Source organism: Bos taurus, chromosome 19, assembly GCF_002263795.3.
Source record: "Bos taurus isolate L1 Dominette 01449 registration number 42190680 breed Hereford chromosome 19, ARS-UCD2.0, whole genome shotgun sequence".
Lineage (NCBI taxonomy): Eukaryota > Metazoa > Chordata > Mammalia > Artiodactyla > Bovidae > Bos > Bos taurus.
Genome location: NC_037346.1, coordinates 10,179,023 through 10,197,428, shown reverse-complemented (window position 1 = coordinate 10,197,428; position 18,406 = coordinate 10,179,023). Strand labels below are relative to the sequence as shown.

Sequence of the window (18,406 nt, the reverse complement as noted above, 5' to 3'; positions counted from 1 at the left end):
ATACTACAAGTGTTTTAAAGAAGGTAATGGCATTTTGCATTGTTTTTAGGGGCACCAGAAGAATCAGGGCTTCTCAGGTGGTTCGGTGGTAAAGAATCCACCTTGGTTAAGAATCCACCTGCCAATGCAGGAGATGCAGGTTTGATCCCTAGGTCGGGAAGATACCCTGGAGGAGGAAATGGCAACCCACTCCAGTATTCTTGCCTGGGAAATGCCATGGACAGAGGAGCCTGACCGGTTACAGTCCATGGGGTCGCAAAGAGTCAGACACGACCGAGTGACTGAGCACAGCACAGCACTGCACAGGAAGAATCAAAGATCAAAACACAGTCACAGCAAGCAGTGGGGTTAGAAGAACCTAAGTGATTTTTAAGTGCGTTAAACAGTACATTAAAAATATCCATCCTTAAAATGAATTAATTTTTAAAATACACATCATAACTAATGGCATTGGATTCAATGAAATAGCGAATATTCAATAAAACTAAAAATTATTGCATTGTTATTCCTACTCCCATCATTATAGTAACTGGTGCTTCCACTTACTGAAGTAATAAGTAATACTGAAATTACAAAAAAAAGACACAGATAAGAAGTATCTAATTGCCTCTTTTAGCTAATACTATATACTAGGTAGACTCAATTAGCATAAAATATGCAAGCCATAAGTTTTTAGATATTTTAAAACTAAAAGATTTTGGTATTACTAAATGATTAATGGAATGCACAGGAAAAATACTTTGGAAATATTTTCCCAAATATTTTGGAAATTTTTTTTTCCAAACAGTTTTTTCTCAACAAAAATAAGCACTTCAAGTTTATGGTACTGTTCAAGTAACAGCATTACAATGTTTTATATACAATAACATTTGAACATAGTTGCAAGGGTATTCAATTTTTCTTCTTTTATATTGTTAGATTATATTTTTATCATAATCTAATTAACAGTGAACAGAAACATAAAGTATGAAGAAGTAAATATATTAACCTAATGTTCTAAAAATGCTATCAATTTGGCAGAGAGAAAGGGACACCCTTGTGAAAAAAGCCTCTTCGACTTTAGGTTCACTTTTGTAGAGTCGATGTATAACAAAAGACTGATGAAGCAAATATAGAGAATAAAGTTTTTTTTCCAAAGTAAGTGGTCTTTTTTAGGTTAACTGATTTTTAAAAGTCCAGTCAGTGCCTATCTTAGTCAAAAACTATGGAAATATGTTATACACAGGTAATACTCAAGAACAAAGCACTCAAGAATACCACCAAAAAGAAAAAAGTACTCAAATGGTTATTCGTAGATGAGGTTAGACTACTGACTGCCTGTTGTGACAGAAAGCAAGCAAGTTAATAGGACCCGGAGGCCAATTTGAAAAAGCTCTCACTGTCCAAACCTGAGACAATGTTAAAATCAAAATGATGACAGTAACAGACTTTAAACCACTGAACAAAACAGGATATTCTGAACCCGTTTTAATAAATGGACTTAAAGTCTGATAAGGAATGGGGTGTTTATGTAGTTCTAAAGTATTTTCCTACAAAAATACTAATTACAAAGAGAAAAAGAGTAATAACTTCACAATGTAAGTCTGGCATCTCCCACTTTCACTAAGTGATCAAAGTCATCATCATTAGTTCTTTCAAGCTGACTTCTGTGTCCTTTTAATTTCCTTGCCTTTGAGTACAATAAACAATCAGTATGGGAATTCCCTGGTGGTCCAGTGGCTAAGACACTGAGATTTCACTGCCGAGGGTACAGAACTAAGTTTCTACAAGCTGCGCACCGCAGCTTAAAAAAAAAAATTAACAAATCAAATTAATATCAGTTATTTCCAGCAGCTGAGGTCAGAATACAAAAGATTTCTTTTCTAATGTACACTATTCTAGCCTTACAAACCCTCCACAATGACTGTGTATTACTTTTTTGGTCAATTTTTAAAAATTTATTTATTTTTAATTGAAGGATAATTGCTTTACAATATGGTGTTGGTTTCTGCCATACATCAACATGAATCAGCCATAGGCATACATCTGTTCCCTTCCCTCTTGAACCTCTGAGAGACTCAAAGCCTTAAACACATGCCATATCCCTCCAAAATTCTCTTCACCATAGCATCCCAATCTTCATCCTAGAATGAACTCACTTCCCAACTCCTCCATGAAGCATTTTTTTTTACTCACTCAAGATTACAATAACTCTTTATTACAGTCAAGAGTTCATCCTTATATATTCAATGGAATATTACTCAGCCATAAAAAGAATGAAATAATGCCATTTGCAGCAACATGGATGGGTCCAGAGATTGTTACACTGAGTGAAGTCAGAGAAAGACAAATATCATATGTCATTGCTTATATGTGGAATCTAATAAAGGGGTACAAATGAACTTATTTACAAAACAGAAATAGAGTTATATATGTAGAAAATAAACTTATGGTTACCAGGGGATTTGGGGGGGTTTAAATTGGAAGACTTAAATATACACACTGTGTGTGTATGTTAGTTGCTTAGATGTGTCCGACTCTTTGCGACCCCATGGACTGTAGCCTGCCAGGCTCTTTGTCCATGGAATTCTTCAGGCAAGAATCCTAGAGTGGGTTGCCATTTCCTTCTCAAAATATACATACTACTACATATAAAATAGATAACTAATAAGGACTTGCTGTAGAGCTTAATAAGGACTTGCTGTAGAGCTTAGGGAACTCTATGCAATACTCTGTAATACTCTATATGGGAAAAGGATCTAAAAAAGAGTGGATATATGTATATGCATAACTGATTCACTTTACTGTACAACTGATACAACACTGTAAATCAACTATACTCCAAAAAATTTTTTTTAAAAAAAGAGTTAATGCCTTAAACTAGCATTTCTTAACCATTTTGGTCTCAGGACTCTTACTGAATACCTCAAAGAGCTTTTGATTATGTGGGTTATATCCATGAGAAAAGACCCTGACGCTGGGAAAGATTGAGGGCAGGAGGAGGAGGAGGTGAGAGAGGATGAGGTGGTTGGATGGTATCACTGACTTGATGGACATGAGTTTGAGCAAGCTCTGGGAGATGGTGAAGGACAGGGAAGCCTGGTGTGCTGCAGTCCATGGGGGTCTCAAAGAGTTGGACACGAATGAGCAACTGAACAACAAATCCATTAATAGCTACATATTAGAAACTGACTTCCAAATTAAAAAAATTTATTTGAAAATAACAATAAACCCATTATATGTTAATATAACATTTTATGAAAAATAACTGCCAAAAACATTTAAGGAGTGGAATTTGTTTTACACTTTTGCAAATCTCTTTAATGTCTGACAATAGAAGGCAGCTAGATTCTCATATCTGCTTCAAACATACATATCAACCTTCACATAGATAGGTGGAAAAGAAAGCTTCTTCTTCGATACTGTACCGAAATTCAACAAATAGTAGATTCTTAAAAGTTGGCTGTAACACGGAATCTGAACCATATCACTGACTTTTTCCATTACATGAAAATCAATTAGTCCGTCTTGAACTTTGAATGGATCTTTCACCCATGCATGGTTTTATAATAAAATGCACTGGTTTTTGGAAAATATTGATTTACTGAATCATGCTGATCTTCTAAATACTGACTGACACATTTCATTATACAATATTTTTTTTATTCAATATTTTTTAAACATCACATTTATTAATAACTTATATCAGGAAAATCAAATTGGAAAGCTACTAAGCTCACTGTGGATGATATATTTTTCAAAAGTCTAATTCTTGCTTAAAAGCCCAAATGTAATCATTTAACAGAAGGCAGCTAGATTATTTTTCTTCTAATGGAAGACTCACTTTATTAATTTTCAAGAACACAACTGTCCAGTAGTCAAGTCTAAATAACCAGTGTGTCAGTTTTTTAAGTATAAATGTTTGGCGGGGTCGAGGGGGAAGGCTAATTCAGCTCAGAATTCAATCAACTTCACAAGTGCTTTTCCTCAAGACAATCATGTACATACTTTAGTATGCAGCAAAAGTGTTTGTGTAATCCCACACACACAAAAACATTTGTCACAGGATACTAAAAGTTACATATATATACTCATGGGTTGAACTTCAATGAAATTAATAACTTTCTAATTCATCAAAGATATTCTTATGTGAAACTGCCTGAGTGCAGGATGCTGAGGAATATAATGGCTACTAGTACATTTTGTACCAGTATTTTCATCTGTCCTAAAGCAACAGCAGTTTTACGCACTACGCCAATGTCACTAAGGTGAAAAAGGAAGAAACGCCTTATAAAAATAGTGTTGACCTTGCAGGCCCATGAAAGGTTCTGGGGACTCCCAGAATTCCACAGACCACACTTTGAAAACCGCGGTCTTAAACCGTCAACAATGAGATAAGTCAGAGGAGTGGTCCCCTGTGGCGATGGAGGAGGGTAGACGGGGAAGGGGTTCTTATGGGATTCTAGAAATGTTATGTACTTTGATCTGAGTAATGGCTACTTGGATGTACACATACATTAAAAAAAATGAAGCTGTACACTTAAGGTTAGGGCTATTGTCGCTGTTGTTCAGTCGCTAGGTCGTGACTCTTTGCGACCCCATGGACTGCAGCACGCCAGGCTTTCCTGTCCTCCGAGATCTCGCGGAGTTTGCTCAAGTTCATGTCATTGAGTTGGTGATGCTATCTAACCACCTCACCCTCCCTCGCCCTTTTCTCCTTTTGCCTTCAATCTTTCCTAGTATCGGGGTCTTTTCCACTGAGCTGGCTCTTTGCCATCAGGTGGCCAAAGTACTGGAGTTTCAGCTTAGTGCTACTACATGTATGCCATTCCTAAAATTTTCTTAAGAGCTTTTATTAAAATTTCTTTTCTTTAATTGGAGGATAACTGTTTTACAATGTTGGGCTTGTTTGTGCCGTACAACTTGAATCCATCGTAATTATAAACATATCCCCCTCCTTGGGAGCCCCCCTCCCCCATCCTACCCCACTCCTCTAGGTCATCACAGAGTGCCAGACTGGGCTCCTTGTGTTATACAGCTGCTTCCCACTAATTATCTATTTTACCCATGAATATGTATATATGTCAATACTACTTTCTCAATTCATTCTTCTGTCTCCTTCCCACGCTGTGTAAAAAGCTTTTATTTCTAAATCGTAATTTTAAAAAATTCTAGTACATCCACCTGAACTCTGACAAGGCTTTTTGAAGGCAATTATCTTTTTAAATATTTATTTATTTGGCTGTACCAGGTCTTACTTGCAGCATGAACAATCTTCAATTGTGGCATGCAGGGTCTTATTCCCTGACCAGCGAGTGAATCCACAGAAAAAGGCAGCTTTCATTCCAATCCCAAAGAACGGCAATGCCTAAGAATGTTCAAACTATCTTACAACTGCACTCATTTCACATGCTAGCAAGGTAGTGCTCAAAATCCTTCAAGCTAGGCTTCAGAAGTACATGAACCGAGAACTTTTGGATGTACAAGCTGCCTTTAGAAAAGGCAGAGGAAACAGAGATCAAATTGCCAACATTCGCTGGATCATAGAGAAAGCAAGGGAATTCCAGAAAAACATCTACTTCTGTTTCCAAATTGATCCATCACTTTGTGGCAAATGGAAAGGGAAAAAGCAGAAAAAGTGACATTTTATTTTCTTGGGCTCCAAAAGCACTGTGTACAGTGACTGCAGCCATGACATTAAAAGACTAATGCTCCTTGGAAGGAAATCTAAGACAAACCTAGACAGCTTGTTAAAAAAGCAGAGACCTTGGCTTCTGGTTCAAGACGGCCAAGGAGAAGGACGTGCACTCATCTCCTCCTGCGAGAGCACCAAAATTGCAACAAGCTGTTGAACAACTACTGACAGGAGGATGCTGGAACCCACTAAAAAAAGACACCTCACGTCCAAAGGCAAAGAAGCCGCAGCAAGACAGTAGGAGGGGCACAATCACAATTAAATCAAATCTCATACCCGCAGGGTGGGTGACCCACAGACTGCAGAACAATGATACGAAAGACGTTCTCGCACTATTATGAAGGTTCTGAACTCCACATCAGGCTTTCCAGCCTGAGGATCCGACAAAGGAACTGGGAATTCTCAGGGAATCTGGTCTTATGGGTCAGCGGGATTTGATTAGAGCTCTTCCAGGGGATGGAGGGAAACGGAGACTCCAGTCTTGGAGGGCACAAACAAAATTTTACACACACCAGGACCCAGAGGAGAGGAGCAGTGACCTCACAGGAGACTACCTGCTCATGTCGGGGGACCCCTGTGGAGGCATGGGTCAGCAGGGGCTCACCACAGGGACGGAGGCACTAGAAGGTCCCCCTTGGCCTTCTTGGACTTCACTATTAATCCTCCCATAGAGCCTGTAGACCCCAGGGCTGGGTCACCTCAGACCAAAAAACTATCAGGGAGGGAGGTAACTGGATTAAAGCTTTAGTGAGCAAGGCTCTGCCCACCTTGCTTTAAGAGCAAGACCCAGTTTTTCTCATGGCCAGACCCTCCCATCAAGAAGCTTACACAAGCCTCTTAGCCTCATGCATCAGAGGGCAGACAGAAGAAGCAAGAAGCACAGTCTCACAGCAGCTAAAACAAAAACTGTATTACAGAAAGTGAGTTAATCATGATGAAAAAGCAGAAAGTTATGTCCCAGATGAAGGGACAAGATAAAATCCCAGAAAAACAACTAAATGAAGTAGAGATAGGCAACCTTCCAGAAAAAGAATTCAGAATAATGATAGTGAAGATGATCCTGCTACTGCTACTGCTGCATGATCCAAGATCTCGGGAAAAGAATGGAGGCAAAGGTTGAGAGAGGCAAGAAATGCTTACCAAAGACCTAGAAGAACTGAAGAACAAACAGAAATGAATAATACACTAGAAGGAATCTACAGCAGAATAACTGAAGCAGAAGAATGGATAAATGACCTGGAAGACAGAATGGTGGAAACTGCCAGTGCCACACAAGAGGATATAAAAAAACAATGAAAGGAAATGAAGACAGACTGAGACCTCTGGGACAGCATTAAATGCACCAATATTCGCTTTATAGGGGTCTCAGAAGGAGAAGAGAGAAAGGACCTGAGAAAATATTTGAAGAGATAATAGCTAAGAACTCCCTGAACATGGAAAAGGAAATAGTCAACCAAGTCCAGGAAGCACAGAGTCCCAGGAAGGATAAACCCAAGGAGGAACACACCAAAACACATAATCAAACTGACAAAAATTAAAGACAGATAAAATATTGAAAACAACAGGGGAAAAACAACAAATAACATACAAGGGAACTCCAATCAGGCTAGCCAGAAGGGAAGGGCATGATATATTTACTGTGATGAAAGGGAAGAAATTACAATCAAGAATACTCTACGCAGCAAGACTCTCCTCCCGATTTGATGGAGAAATCCAAAGGTTTCCAGACAAACAAAAGTTAAGAGAATTCAAACCAGCTTTACAACAAATGCTAAGGGAACTTTTCTAGGCAGGAAGAACAAGAGAAGAAAAAGACCTACAGAACATAAAATAAACCCCAAACAATTAAGAAAAAAGTAATAGGTTCATACATTTCAATACCCACCTTAAATGTAAATGGATTAAATGCACCAACCAAAAGACACAGACTGACTGGGTGGATGAAAACGTGCATGTATGCACTTCCACTTATCACATCACTCTGCTTGATCCCCTCAAATTGTATGTAATTATTTTATATTGTTAAATTAATCATGTCTCCATTATGGCTTGCAATTGTAATTATCTTTTATTTTTTGTCTGGCTATTGATTGTAAAAACTGATAAACATCTTTTACTATTGTGATTATGTAACAATTAATATCCTGATTGGCCAACAGAAAAATAATAGAACTCTATATCACCAAAGCTAGGATCTAATAGAAAAACCTATAATCACTTTTTAAAATCCAGATACATATCAAAATTATCTTGAAATTTTTTGAAAAATACAAATGCTCACGAATTGCTTTTTTTCTCCAGAGCTCCACATGTTTCTAATGAGCAGTCACGTTTAAAAACAACTGGATTATATGATGATCTTTTACCTAGTTTGTTTCACTTTTTCTATTTCATATTCAGTGCTCCCATTTCATTTAGTTTATGTTCTCCAATTTCCCCATCTTTTTTTTTATATTCTTTCTCAAGCCTTTATCAGGTGTAGTAGAAAAGCTTTTGTATATATACATATATATGTATAATATATACATATATATTTTTTAACAAAAATAAAAAGCAGAGACCTTCATACAGGTTTCTCAGGAGGCAGGTAAGGTGGCCTAGTATACCCATCTCTTGAAGAATTTTCCAAAATTTGTTGTGATCCACACAAAGGCTTTAATGTAGTCAAGGAAGCAGATGTTTTTCTGGAATTCTCCTGCTTTTTCTATGATCCAACAGATGTTGGTAATTTGATCTCTGGTTCTTCTGCCTTTTCTAAATCCAGTTTGTACATCTGGAAGTTATTGGTTCATGCATTGCTGAAGCCTAGCTTGAAGGATTTTGATCATTACCTTGTTAGTGTGTGAAATGAGCACAACTGTACACTAGTTTGAACATTCTTTGGCATTGCCCATCTTTGGGATTAGAATGAAAACTGACCTTTTCTAGTCCTGTGACCACTGCTGAAATTTTCCAAATTTGCTGGCATATTGAGTGCAGCACTCAATATGTGTACTTTGTCAGCATCATCTTTTAGGATTTGAAATAGCTCAGCTGGAATTTCATCACCTCTACTAGCTTTGTTCATAGTAATGCTTCCAAAGGTCCACTTGACTTCACATTCCAGGATGTCTGGCTCTAGTCATTTGTGATCACACCATCATGGTTATCCGGGTCATGATAGACCTTTTCTGTACAGTTCTTTTCTGTATTCTTGCCACCTCTTCTTAATCTCTTCTGCTTCTGTTAGGTCCTTGACATTTCTATTTTCTGTTGTGGGCATCTTTGCATGAAATGTTCCCTTGTATCTCTAATTTTCTCAAAGAGATCACTAGTCTTTCCCATTCTATTGTTTTCCTCTATTTCTTTGCATTGATCACTGAAGAAGGCTTTCTTATCTCTCTTTGCTATTCTTTGGATTTAGATGGGTATATGTTTCCTTTTCTCCTTTGCCTTTCACTTCTCTTCTTTTTTCTGCTATTTGCCATTTTGCCTTCTTGCATTTCTTTTTCTTAGAGATAGTTTTGACCACTGCCTTCTTTACAATGTTACGAACCTCCGTCCATAGTTCTTCAGACACTCTATTGGATCTAATCCCTTGAATCTATTTGTCACTTTCACTGTATAATCATAAGGAATTTTATTTAGGTCATACCTGAATGGCCTCCTGGTTTTCCCTACTTTGTTCAGTTTAAGCCTGAATTTTGAAAAAGGAGTTCATGATGTGAGCCAGCTGAAGATGAAGAAGCTCTACGTAGTCCAGCAAAAACAAGACCTGGAGCTGACTGTGGCTGAAATCATGAGCTCCTTATAGCAAAAAAAAAACTTAAGTATGCAAACATTACTACTTAAGACCTCTGATCTACTTTACAAGTTTATGAAATAGCTGGTACTGAATAAAATATTAAAAAGGTGGTCAAGATATTAATAATTAAGAGAAGCTAGATACTGTGCTTAGTGCTCTCTACATTATTTCATTAAAATGCCCACAATCATGCCAAGCATTACTATCTCCAGAAATAAGATTAGGTGAGGTCACATAAGCCAACAAGGGGAACTGAGATTCAAGCATAAGCAGTATGACTTCAGATCCCACACTTTTTACTACTAACTATGCTGCAGTTTCTATGCTGGCAGTCATATATCTCTTTATTTCAGCTTTACAAATATATTATTAATGTTGTCCCTTATTTCCATATTCTTATACTTGCTTGCAAAGCTTGAAGATAAATCCCACAACGATAATACCCACAAATTACTTGTTAGATTCATATGGTGAAAGCCTGGGGAGTAACTAAGGGACTAATTTAAAAGTCTGCCACTCCTCTCTAAGGAATTATTTGGTGATAGCTCTTCTCTCATGAAATGGTTTGAATTTCTTCTCTTGCCAATTATCGTAACATCATTCATAAAGCACGCTTGCTATTAGTTTTTCTTTTCCTTCAATAAGCAGGGGATGTCTGGCTTAATATCTGATTTTGCAAATAACCACTCTACATGGAAACAAGTTTAATTTTTAATTAATTATGAAATGTAGTAGAGAATGAGAATATATTTTACATGCTCTTCTACTATAATTTGTTTATAATTTCTCTGCTCATGTCCTCCTGCCTCCCTCTTCACCAGTTCATATTTTCTATTTCTTTGAGAAACCATCACTTCCCAACACTATACAAAGCTATACCTTCCAATTCATTCAGTGTTAATTTTTCCTCTTATAGTGCTTCATAGTTACTTTGTGAGTGGTTAATATCTGTTAGGATAGGAAAAGTAAAGGAAACATTCTCTTTTGTATTTTTTGTTAGATGTAAATACAGAAAAGGAAAGAAATATCTGTTCAGTTTCCTTTTTTACCTCCCAAATGTTTTATATACCAGTAAACATTCAACAAGGTTTCCCTGGTAGCTCAGAGGTAAAGAATCTTCCTGCCAATTTAGGAGATGTGGGCTCGATCCCTGGATTGGGAAAATTCCCTGGAAAAGGAAATGGCAAACCATTCCATTATTCCTGCCTGGGAAATTTCATGGACAGAGGAGCCTGGTGGGCTATAATTCATGGGGTCGCAAAAGAGTCAGACACAACTTAGCAACTAAACAACAACAACATTCAGTAAACATTGTAGACCCGTTTAGACCTATTTTACAGTTAGCCTCCAATCACCACCATCAACATCTTTTGTATACATGCTATATGTGTGTGATGTTTATAAAACCAATGACAAACATGACCATGTGCTCCAGCCACAAAAGAACTTCCAAATTAAATATTTTCTGATACTGGAGAAGACAGTTTAGTGCAAATAAAACATTTTAATGTTGGAAGACATCATCCTATCTTAACTTAAAAAGGAGCTATTCAATAAATCAAGCAACAAAGTTGAGTTCCTTCACTTCTAAACTCACACATTAATTCAATATTTATAGTGCACCTTGGAAACAGTATATATGATTGCTGTAAGAGTATAAAGAGCTTTTAAGGACTGCTGCTGCTGCCAAGTCATTTCAGTTGTGTCCAACTCTGTGCGACCCCAGAAACGGCAGCCCACCAGGCTCCGCCATCCCTGGGATTCTCCAGGCAAGAACACTGGAGTGGGCTGCCATTTCCTTCTCCAATGCATGAAAGTGAAAAGTGAAAGTGAGGGCGCTCAGTCGTGTCCGACTCTTCGCGACCTCGTGGACTGCAGCCTACCAGGCTCCTCCGTCCATGGGATTTTTCAGGCAAGAGTACTGGAGTGGGTTGCCATTGCCTTCTCCATTTAAGGACTAGAGATGGTATATACAAAAGAACATTTCTCAATATGTGGGATCCCTGAACACTGCAGAATTCTTTTTTTAGGGAAAATATCAGCGAGATTTATATTTGCAGACATAAGAAAAAATTTAAACACATCAGTAGCACAGAAGGATGATATTCAAAGTATATATTGATACAGTGGCAGCACTTACCAACTAATCACCTCATGTGTGCTCTTTTCCATGTGTTTTTTGCTATCTATCTGATTATACTTTCACATTTTTCTGTAACGACATTCAATTTTTCCAAGTTTGTATATAGTTTAAGATATATGTATACAGTTTAATATATATGCACAGCCATTGCTGAAAATAACTGTACATTTTAGTCTACTTTATTAAGCAGGAAAATGTGTGCATGCTAAGTCACTTCAGTCATGTCCAACTCTTTGTTACCCTATGGATAGTAGCCTGCCGGGCTCCTCTATCCATGGGGATCCTTCAGCAAGCATACTGGAGTGGGTTACCGTTTCCTTCTCCAGGGGATCTTCCAGACCCAGGGATGGAACCCGCATCTCCTACACCTCCTGCATTGGCAGGTGTGTTCTTTACCACTAATGCCACCTGGGAAGATAAAGGATGAATGATTCCACTGTTAGCAAGATATCAGTAGGAACAAGCGAGTTGGGAAAAAAGTCTTCACTGACAAGTAAGGAAGATTTCCCTGAAAACAGGAATGCAGAGAAAACAGAGAAGCTGAAAAGAACTGATACCCTGCCGTGCAGAATATGTTTCAGGGTGCAACTGCAGAACGTTACTTCTAGTGACACTCTGAGACTCAAACAGATGCTTCAATTTCCTCCTTGAGGAATTAAAGTTTAGGACTCAGAAATAACCAGTGTCCATCAGCAATATTTACCCTCAAACTTATCACCTGCTAAATCAATCTGTGGCAAAATGCCCCGATTTGGGCAATACTTTGCCTTGTAACCATGGGTGAAAGATTAAAAGGTCAGGTGAGGATTTTATCAGTTGATTTTTTTTTTAAATTCTTTGCCATTGAACCCTAGTAAACCCTACTGCTTATTTTAATTGGTCCATAGAAATAGGTTAGGAAGTATGAGAAAGTTATTTCCCTGCTATCCTAACTCTAGTTAACTTAGTGGGCATCTGAAATAAGTATATACATAGTATGATTCCAAGGGTAGTAAAATATGTACTTAAAGGATATATTTAAAAATATATTTTAAAAGGGAATACTTCAAAATACGTACTTAAAATATGTACTTCAAAATGTTAACAAAGATTATGTCTACGGATAGTGAGTTTTAGGAACTACTTTTTCTTTTTTCATTTCTATTATTTTCCAAATTTTCCATTAATACAATGAACATGAATTACTTACGCAACTGTCAAAAATATTAAAATTCACAATGTCATTGAGAAACAATAAAAATAGCCTTTGAGAGTATGGCTTGCTCTTGATTTAATCCAAGGCGTACATCTTTGATCTTATTGGTATTTCATTAATACACTGCTGCTGCTAAGTTGCTTCAGTTGTGTCCGACTCTGTGCGACCCCATAGACGGCAGCCCACCAGACTCCTCCATCCCTGGGATTCTCCAGGCAAGAACACTGAAGTGGGTTCATCAATACACTGTAGTTACAAAAAGTGTTCTTTGGACAAATAGATTAGGAAACACACGGAAAGTACCCAGCACAAAGTAGATAATTAGCAGACAATAAGCTATTATTTTAAGTGTAGGTTACAATTTGTACTAGAGGCTAGAGACTCAAGCATTAATAAAATCTAAAATCGGCTCTTGAGGAACTCACAGTCTAATAAGGGAAGCAGATATCCTACCACAATATAATGCAATACAACCTACGTGTTACCTAGGTAAGAACAAAGCAGGCCTATACCATTTAATTTTTAAAACAAAGCATTTTCTACTTTCAAGGACAATCAATCAGCAAAAAGCCAAAGTGTTCATTAAAACTTTGAAAACATTAAGTACACTGGTGATCTCATTTTTTCCTCATTCAAGTCAAAGTTCTATTGCAAAATATGAATGTGACCCCATGTATCCATGCTTACATTTCTAAACAATTCTATGGCATTCAAAGTGCTTTCTGTACACCTAATCCTCATAACAACCCAAAGGGAAGCAAGGTAAATGGTTTACATTTATAGATAAGGAAACTAAAACTGAAGCTTATTCCCAAGGCTAACTAGTTATAGATCCAGAATCTGACTCAGGTGATAATGCTTTTATAGAGACATAACAGTATACAGTAACAGTTTTTTTAAGTTAAAGCAATTCAGGTGTATATACTTTATACACCTATCGTGATCAATGTTTCAATCTTGGAGTGGTTATACACCTGGGTTACATGAAATACGTTATCTGCAATGTTGATGATATGCATGGAGAAATATGCACAGATAGCACCACTTGCTATTATCAGTGTCCAAGAGAAAAATAAAAAGCAAGTAGAAGCTGACTGCTTCCTAGTCTATTATTTTCCAGAAACTTACTATCTTGAGTTCCAAAGTGGTTTTTAGTAAATATATTCTCTATCACTCTGGTTCAACTGTATTCTTTGATATACATACTCAACAAAAAATATATTAAGCACTATCACACAGGAACTTACTAAGTGCTTCAGGACTGTACATAGATTTCATATCCTACAGAGTTAACAATATTATTTCTTCTGAAATAAAATCTAGATCACCCACAATGACAGTTTAGAAAGCTTTTTAAGAAGATCTAGTTTTATTTTGTTTTGATTTGGGTTTTTAGTAAGCATACTTTTTTTTTTTTTAAATCAGTAAACACTGATTTACTGATTTAAAAGTCAGCAGGTAATGACTACTACCATTGAAAATACTTCTACAGGGACAACTCAAACACAAAAGTTGTATTTTGGCTTTACCTACAGTTTACTTCTGTATCTATTAAAATATAGGTAAACCAAATGAGAACTAACATGTCATTTAGCTGGTGATAGATCCCTTAAAATCTTTGATAGTTTTCATGAGTGGGAGACTAGCATAACCATTGAAGTCACTATTTAGTACTTTATCTTCTCTTTTGGCACACCACAGGGCATGCTGCTGCTGCTGCTGCTAAGTCGCTTCAGTCCACGCTCATTGCATTGGAAGTGCAAGTCCTAACCACTGGACCACCTGGGAAGTCCTACGTTTGTTTAACTGATAAAATTATACAGATTTTACAGCAGCGTGCAAATGTACTTCTGTGATATTTAAAACCTTATTCCTGGCCTGCAAGGAGATCCAATCAGTCCATCCTAAAGGAGATCAGTCCTGGGTGTTCATTGGAGGGACTGATGTTGAAGCTGAAGCTCCAATATTTTGGCCACCTGATGCGAAGAGCTGACTCATTTGAAAAGACCCTGATGCTGGGAAAGATTGAGGGCGGGAGGAGAATGGGACCACAGAGGATGAGATGGTTGGATGGCATCACCGACTCAATCGACAAGAGTTTGGGTAAACTCCGGGAGTTGGTGATGGACAGGGAGGCCTGGTGTGCTGCAGTTCATGGGGTTGCAAAGAGTTGGACACGACTGAGTGACTGAACTGACTGACTATTCCTGGCCCATTTTTATTAACAAAAGGAGTAATGGTACTAAATTAAATTTTTGACTGTAAACTCCTAGAATTTACCATTTCAAGTAAATTCCAAGCAATTTTAACCTAGTTTAACATTCAGCTCTAAAGAACAGCTAAAACTGAATGAAATAATCCAAACTTACAACATCTTATACATCATACTTGAAATGAAAATAAAAGCATATTATTACACAATAATGAAGAGGCAAAGATGTGGCCTGCTGTCTGAGAAATGAGAGGGGGAACTATCTAGGTTCCTTCTGGCAAGGCACTGTTTCAAAAGAAACTTCTTTGTTGTCTTCAAACAATAAGGTCCTGTCACAAAACCCAATCTTTTTTTTTTTTTTGGAAATCCACACGTCACTCCTGGGGTGCAAGGTGGGGTTGGGGAAAAAAAAAATAGGTGCGAGGTTTGAAGCCTTGGGAATCAGGACACCCCCGTTTCTTGTCCCAGTCCAGCTCAAGCTCTAACTGTGACCTTGGGAAGTGTCCCCGGCTCGGGAACTTGGATTCCCCCTCTTCTCAGTTACCCTGCTCAGGAGGAGGGATGGAGGGGTGGAGAACTGGGACCGGCCCCCAGGGACTGCGGATGCCCGGGCTGCACCACGCTCCACGTTCACGCAGCTCCTCGGCCCTGGAAAGCAGTTCGCCCCATCTTCCCACAAGCTCCGCCACTGGCTTGTCTCGGAACAAGTCTGTTCCCGGGTTCCCCCGGCAGGATGCCCGCGGATCGGCCCGGGGCTCCCCACTGGTGCCTCCGCTGCAGGGAAGCGACCCTGAGATTATCCTTCCCTTCGCCGAGAAGTCTCCCATCTACCGTTCATTCTCACCCCGGTCCTTCCTCCTTCGGAGAACCCCTGACTTCCCTGCCCCCAAGAGATTCCCACCTTGGCTCAGTTTCAAGACCCTCTCTTTCCTTCAGAAGACCTCCCCTTCACATTGTCTTTACCTCCAGGGGACCCTCAGTTCACACACGCCCATCCTTCCTCAGATTCACACGTATTTCCACCCGCCTGCCTTTTGCCGAGGAGCCTCAGCTCCAATCGCGGGACCGGGGGGTAGGGTGGGGGGAGCCTCCCCCACTTCCGCCATCTGGTTTTTGGGGACCCCTCTCACCTCCGCGGTGAGAGATGTGTTTACTGAGGAATCGTTGCTTCTTTCGCTGGTGCAGCAAGGTCGGGTATTTGAGCAACAAGAATGAAGTCACCAAGTACCCTCCCAGGGTGGAGAGGAGGTAAAAAGCCGCGGTGGACGACATCTCAGCCCCCGTGTGAGGAAGCCTCCCGCCGCCTGGCCCTCTGAACTCCGCTGATACGGTCGCAACGGCTGCGCCGGCGGCGGCGGCGGCTGCTGCTCGAGATCTGCTCGCCCCCAGCCGGCGCCCGCGGTGCAGCGCACTTGTCGGCGCCTGCCCACCGCGCACGCGCAGCCGGACTCGGGCAGCCGAGCAACAAAGGAGCCCCGGCACGCAGGCGCGCTCCGGTAGGAGCCTGCGGAGGTCCCAGCGCGGGCGTCTGTCACCTAGCTTTGTGGTCCGGCTCGCGGCCTTATAAAGGAGAAAGCTTGGAAACCCGCCAGTGCCTCTGCCGTCGTTCCCACACAAAAGGCTGTTCAAGGAGAGCCTTCAGGAAGGCCTGACGTAATTAGAAAGTCCACGTCAGAAAAGAATCACTCCGGGTCGCGTCGTTAGCCTCTGCTCGAGGAAATGCAAAGAACTCTTACCGCAGGAGGAGTTAAGGCTTATTAAAGCGAATAATAAACACACCCATTTGTCTAGCCAAGCGAGAACTTTCTCCGTTGTCGCACATATGCGAGGTGCCAGTTTATCAGTCAAATATTTGAGAGATGGCTCTTCGCACATTTCTCTGAAATTGCAAACTTCGTTCCTCGGACATGGTCGACAAATATTTGTGGACTTGTTCAAAAATAAGGAAACGTTGACAGTGTTACAGGTTATCACTTCAGTCTTGGGAAGACTGGAAACTAAATTCCCTTTCATTCTACACATTCCAAACTATAGTTCTAAGAGTCACATTTAAGTGCAAAAGAATTAACCCAGGGCTGAGGAAGAAAATTTGGTCATAAGAACAGATCTCCCACAGAAGTAGAAGGCAGAGTGATTATTTAAAATCATGTGACTCTGACCTGAAGCAAACTTCTGTTTTCTTATCTGAAAAATGAGGAACATTTTTACTAAATGATAACTTACAACTCTTTCTGTTAATAATGACTTCCAAAGATTCTTGTGTCCTTTAAGAGGAATTTAAATAAAATTTAATTTTATTTTATAAATTTAATAAAATTTAGAGGATTCTTGAAAACAAAGGCCTTCAGTAGATTTTAAAAAGTAGCAGAAAAAGACTTTTACATCAGTTCACCATCATAGTGAGGCAGGAGGTAGATGGGCCCCAGGCTAGGTATTTACAACTGGTCTCCTGTTTCTTGGGATGAAAAAAAGATGGGCTTCAGGCTGGACATTTAAAATTAGCCTCCAGTTTGCATTCCCTGAGACAGGAGATAGATGGGCTCCCATTTGCCCTCTGAAATGGAAGTAACATCACAAATAGAGTAAATAGCCAGGCTTTGTCTCCTGTGTCACCTTAATATAGTCATGACAGCAACAGAGAGGGGCTAAACCTTGTTTGAGTAAAGGGTCAGGACGTCATATATTTCCCATCCTTGGGGCAAGGGAGACATTTCACAGGTGGAGAAAGGCTCCTTGGGGGTCAAAAAGAAGAGGGCACCACCCCATAATATGTGACGCTAAGGCTCCCACATAGGACTCTGGGCTGGAATCCAACTTGGAAAAAAGTTGCATACACATGTTGGAGAGGGTGCTAGGGTAGGTCAGGTGTGGAAAAAGAAACCAGATAATTGGCCAAAGGTAAACAAAAAACCAGAACTGTCCTATAGAAATGACTTAGCCACCCCGGTACTGCCACTCCTCCCTGGGGAGGACACCCACACCTTTTCTCTCCAGGTGTGCATCTCTGCCTTGCTTCTATCTTAGCTGTTCCTGTGTGCTCTCCCATTTGTTGTTGTGCTGTCTCTGATAATATACTTTGTACTTGCATTTAAAGTTTTTGCCTCCGTGAGAAATGCATTTTTCACTGGGTACTAGAGCCAGTGAAATATATAGCTTCCGGCCTCTAGCCCTTGCTGGTTTGGTGGCTAGGATTTCTGGTTTTCATCCAGGCTACCCAGTTTCAATTCCTGGGCAGGGAATTAAGCTCTCACTTCATGCCACTGCTCACTACTGCTTCTCCGAGATTAATAGTAGTCTTATTTTTTGGTTTAACACCAGTATACCCAAAGAAATGATAAAGCCTTTATAGAAGAAAGAGAACTAAGTATAAAAAATTCCAAATACAAGCAAACTTAAAA

General features: G+C 39.4%; 1 protein-coding gene across 3 annotated transcripts in view; it reads right to left on the bottom strand.

The window, feature by feature from the left end:
* The window catches only part of GDPD1 (glycerophosphodiester phosphodiesterase domain containing 1), a 50,708-nt gene extending 33,992 nt beyond the window's left edge, over window positions 1-16,716 (bottom strand). Inside the window, exon 1 of one of the 3 annotated variants that reach the window (XR_003030725.2) lies at window positions 16,139-16,715. Coding sequence is in view for 2 of the 3 variants with exons in the window: in XM_024980440.2 (XP_024836208.1) it covers window positions 16,139-16,280 (142 nt within the window). In the remaining variant the exon portion in view is untranslated. Of the gene's footprint in view, window positions 1-16,138 lie in introns of all 3 variants that reach the window. The other 2 variants (XM_024980440.2, NM_001435055.1) reach the window with 2 other exon arrangements.
* Between the last annotated feature and the right edge of the window lie 1,690 nt (window positions 16,717-18,406).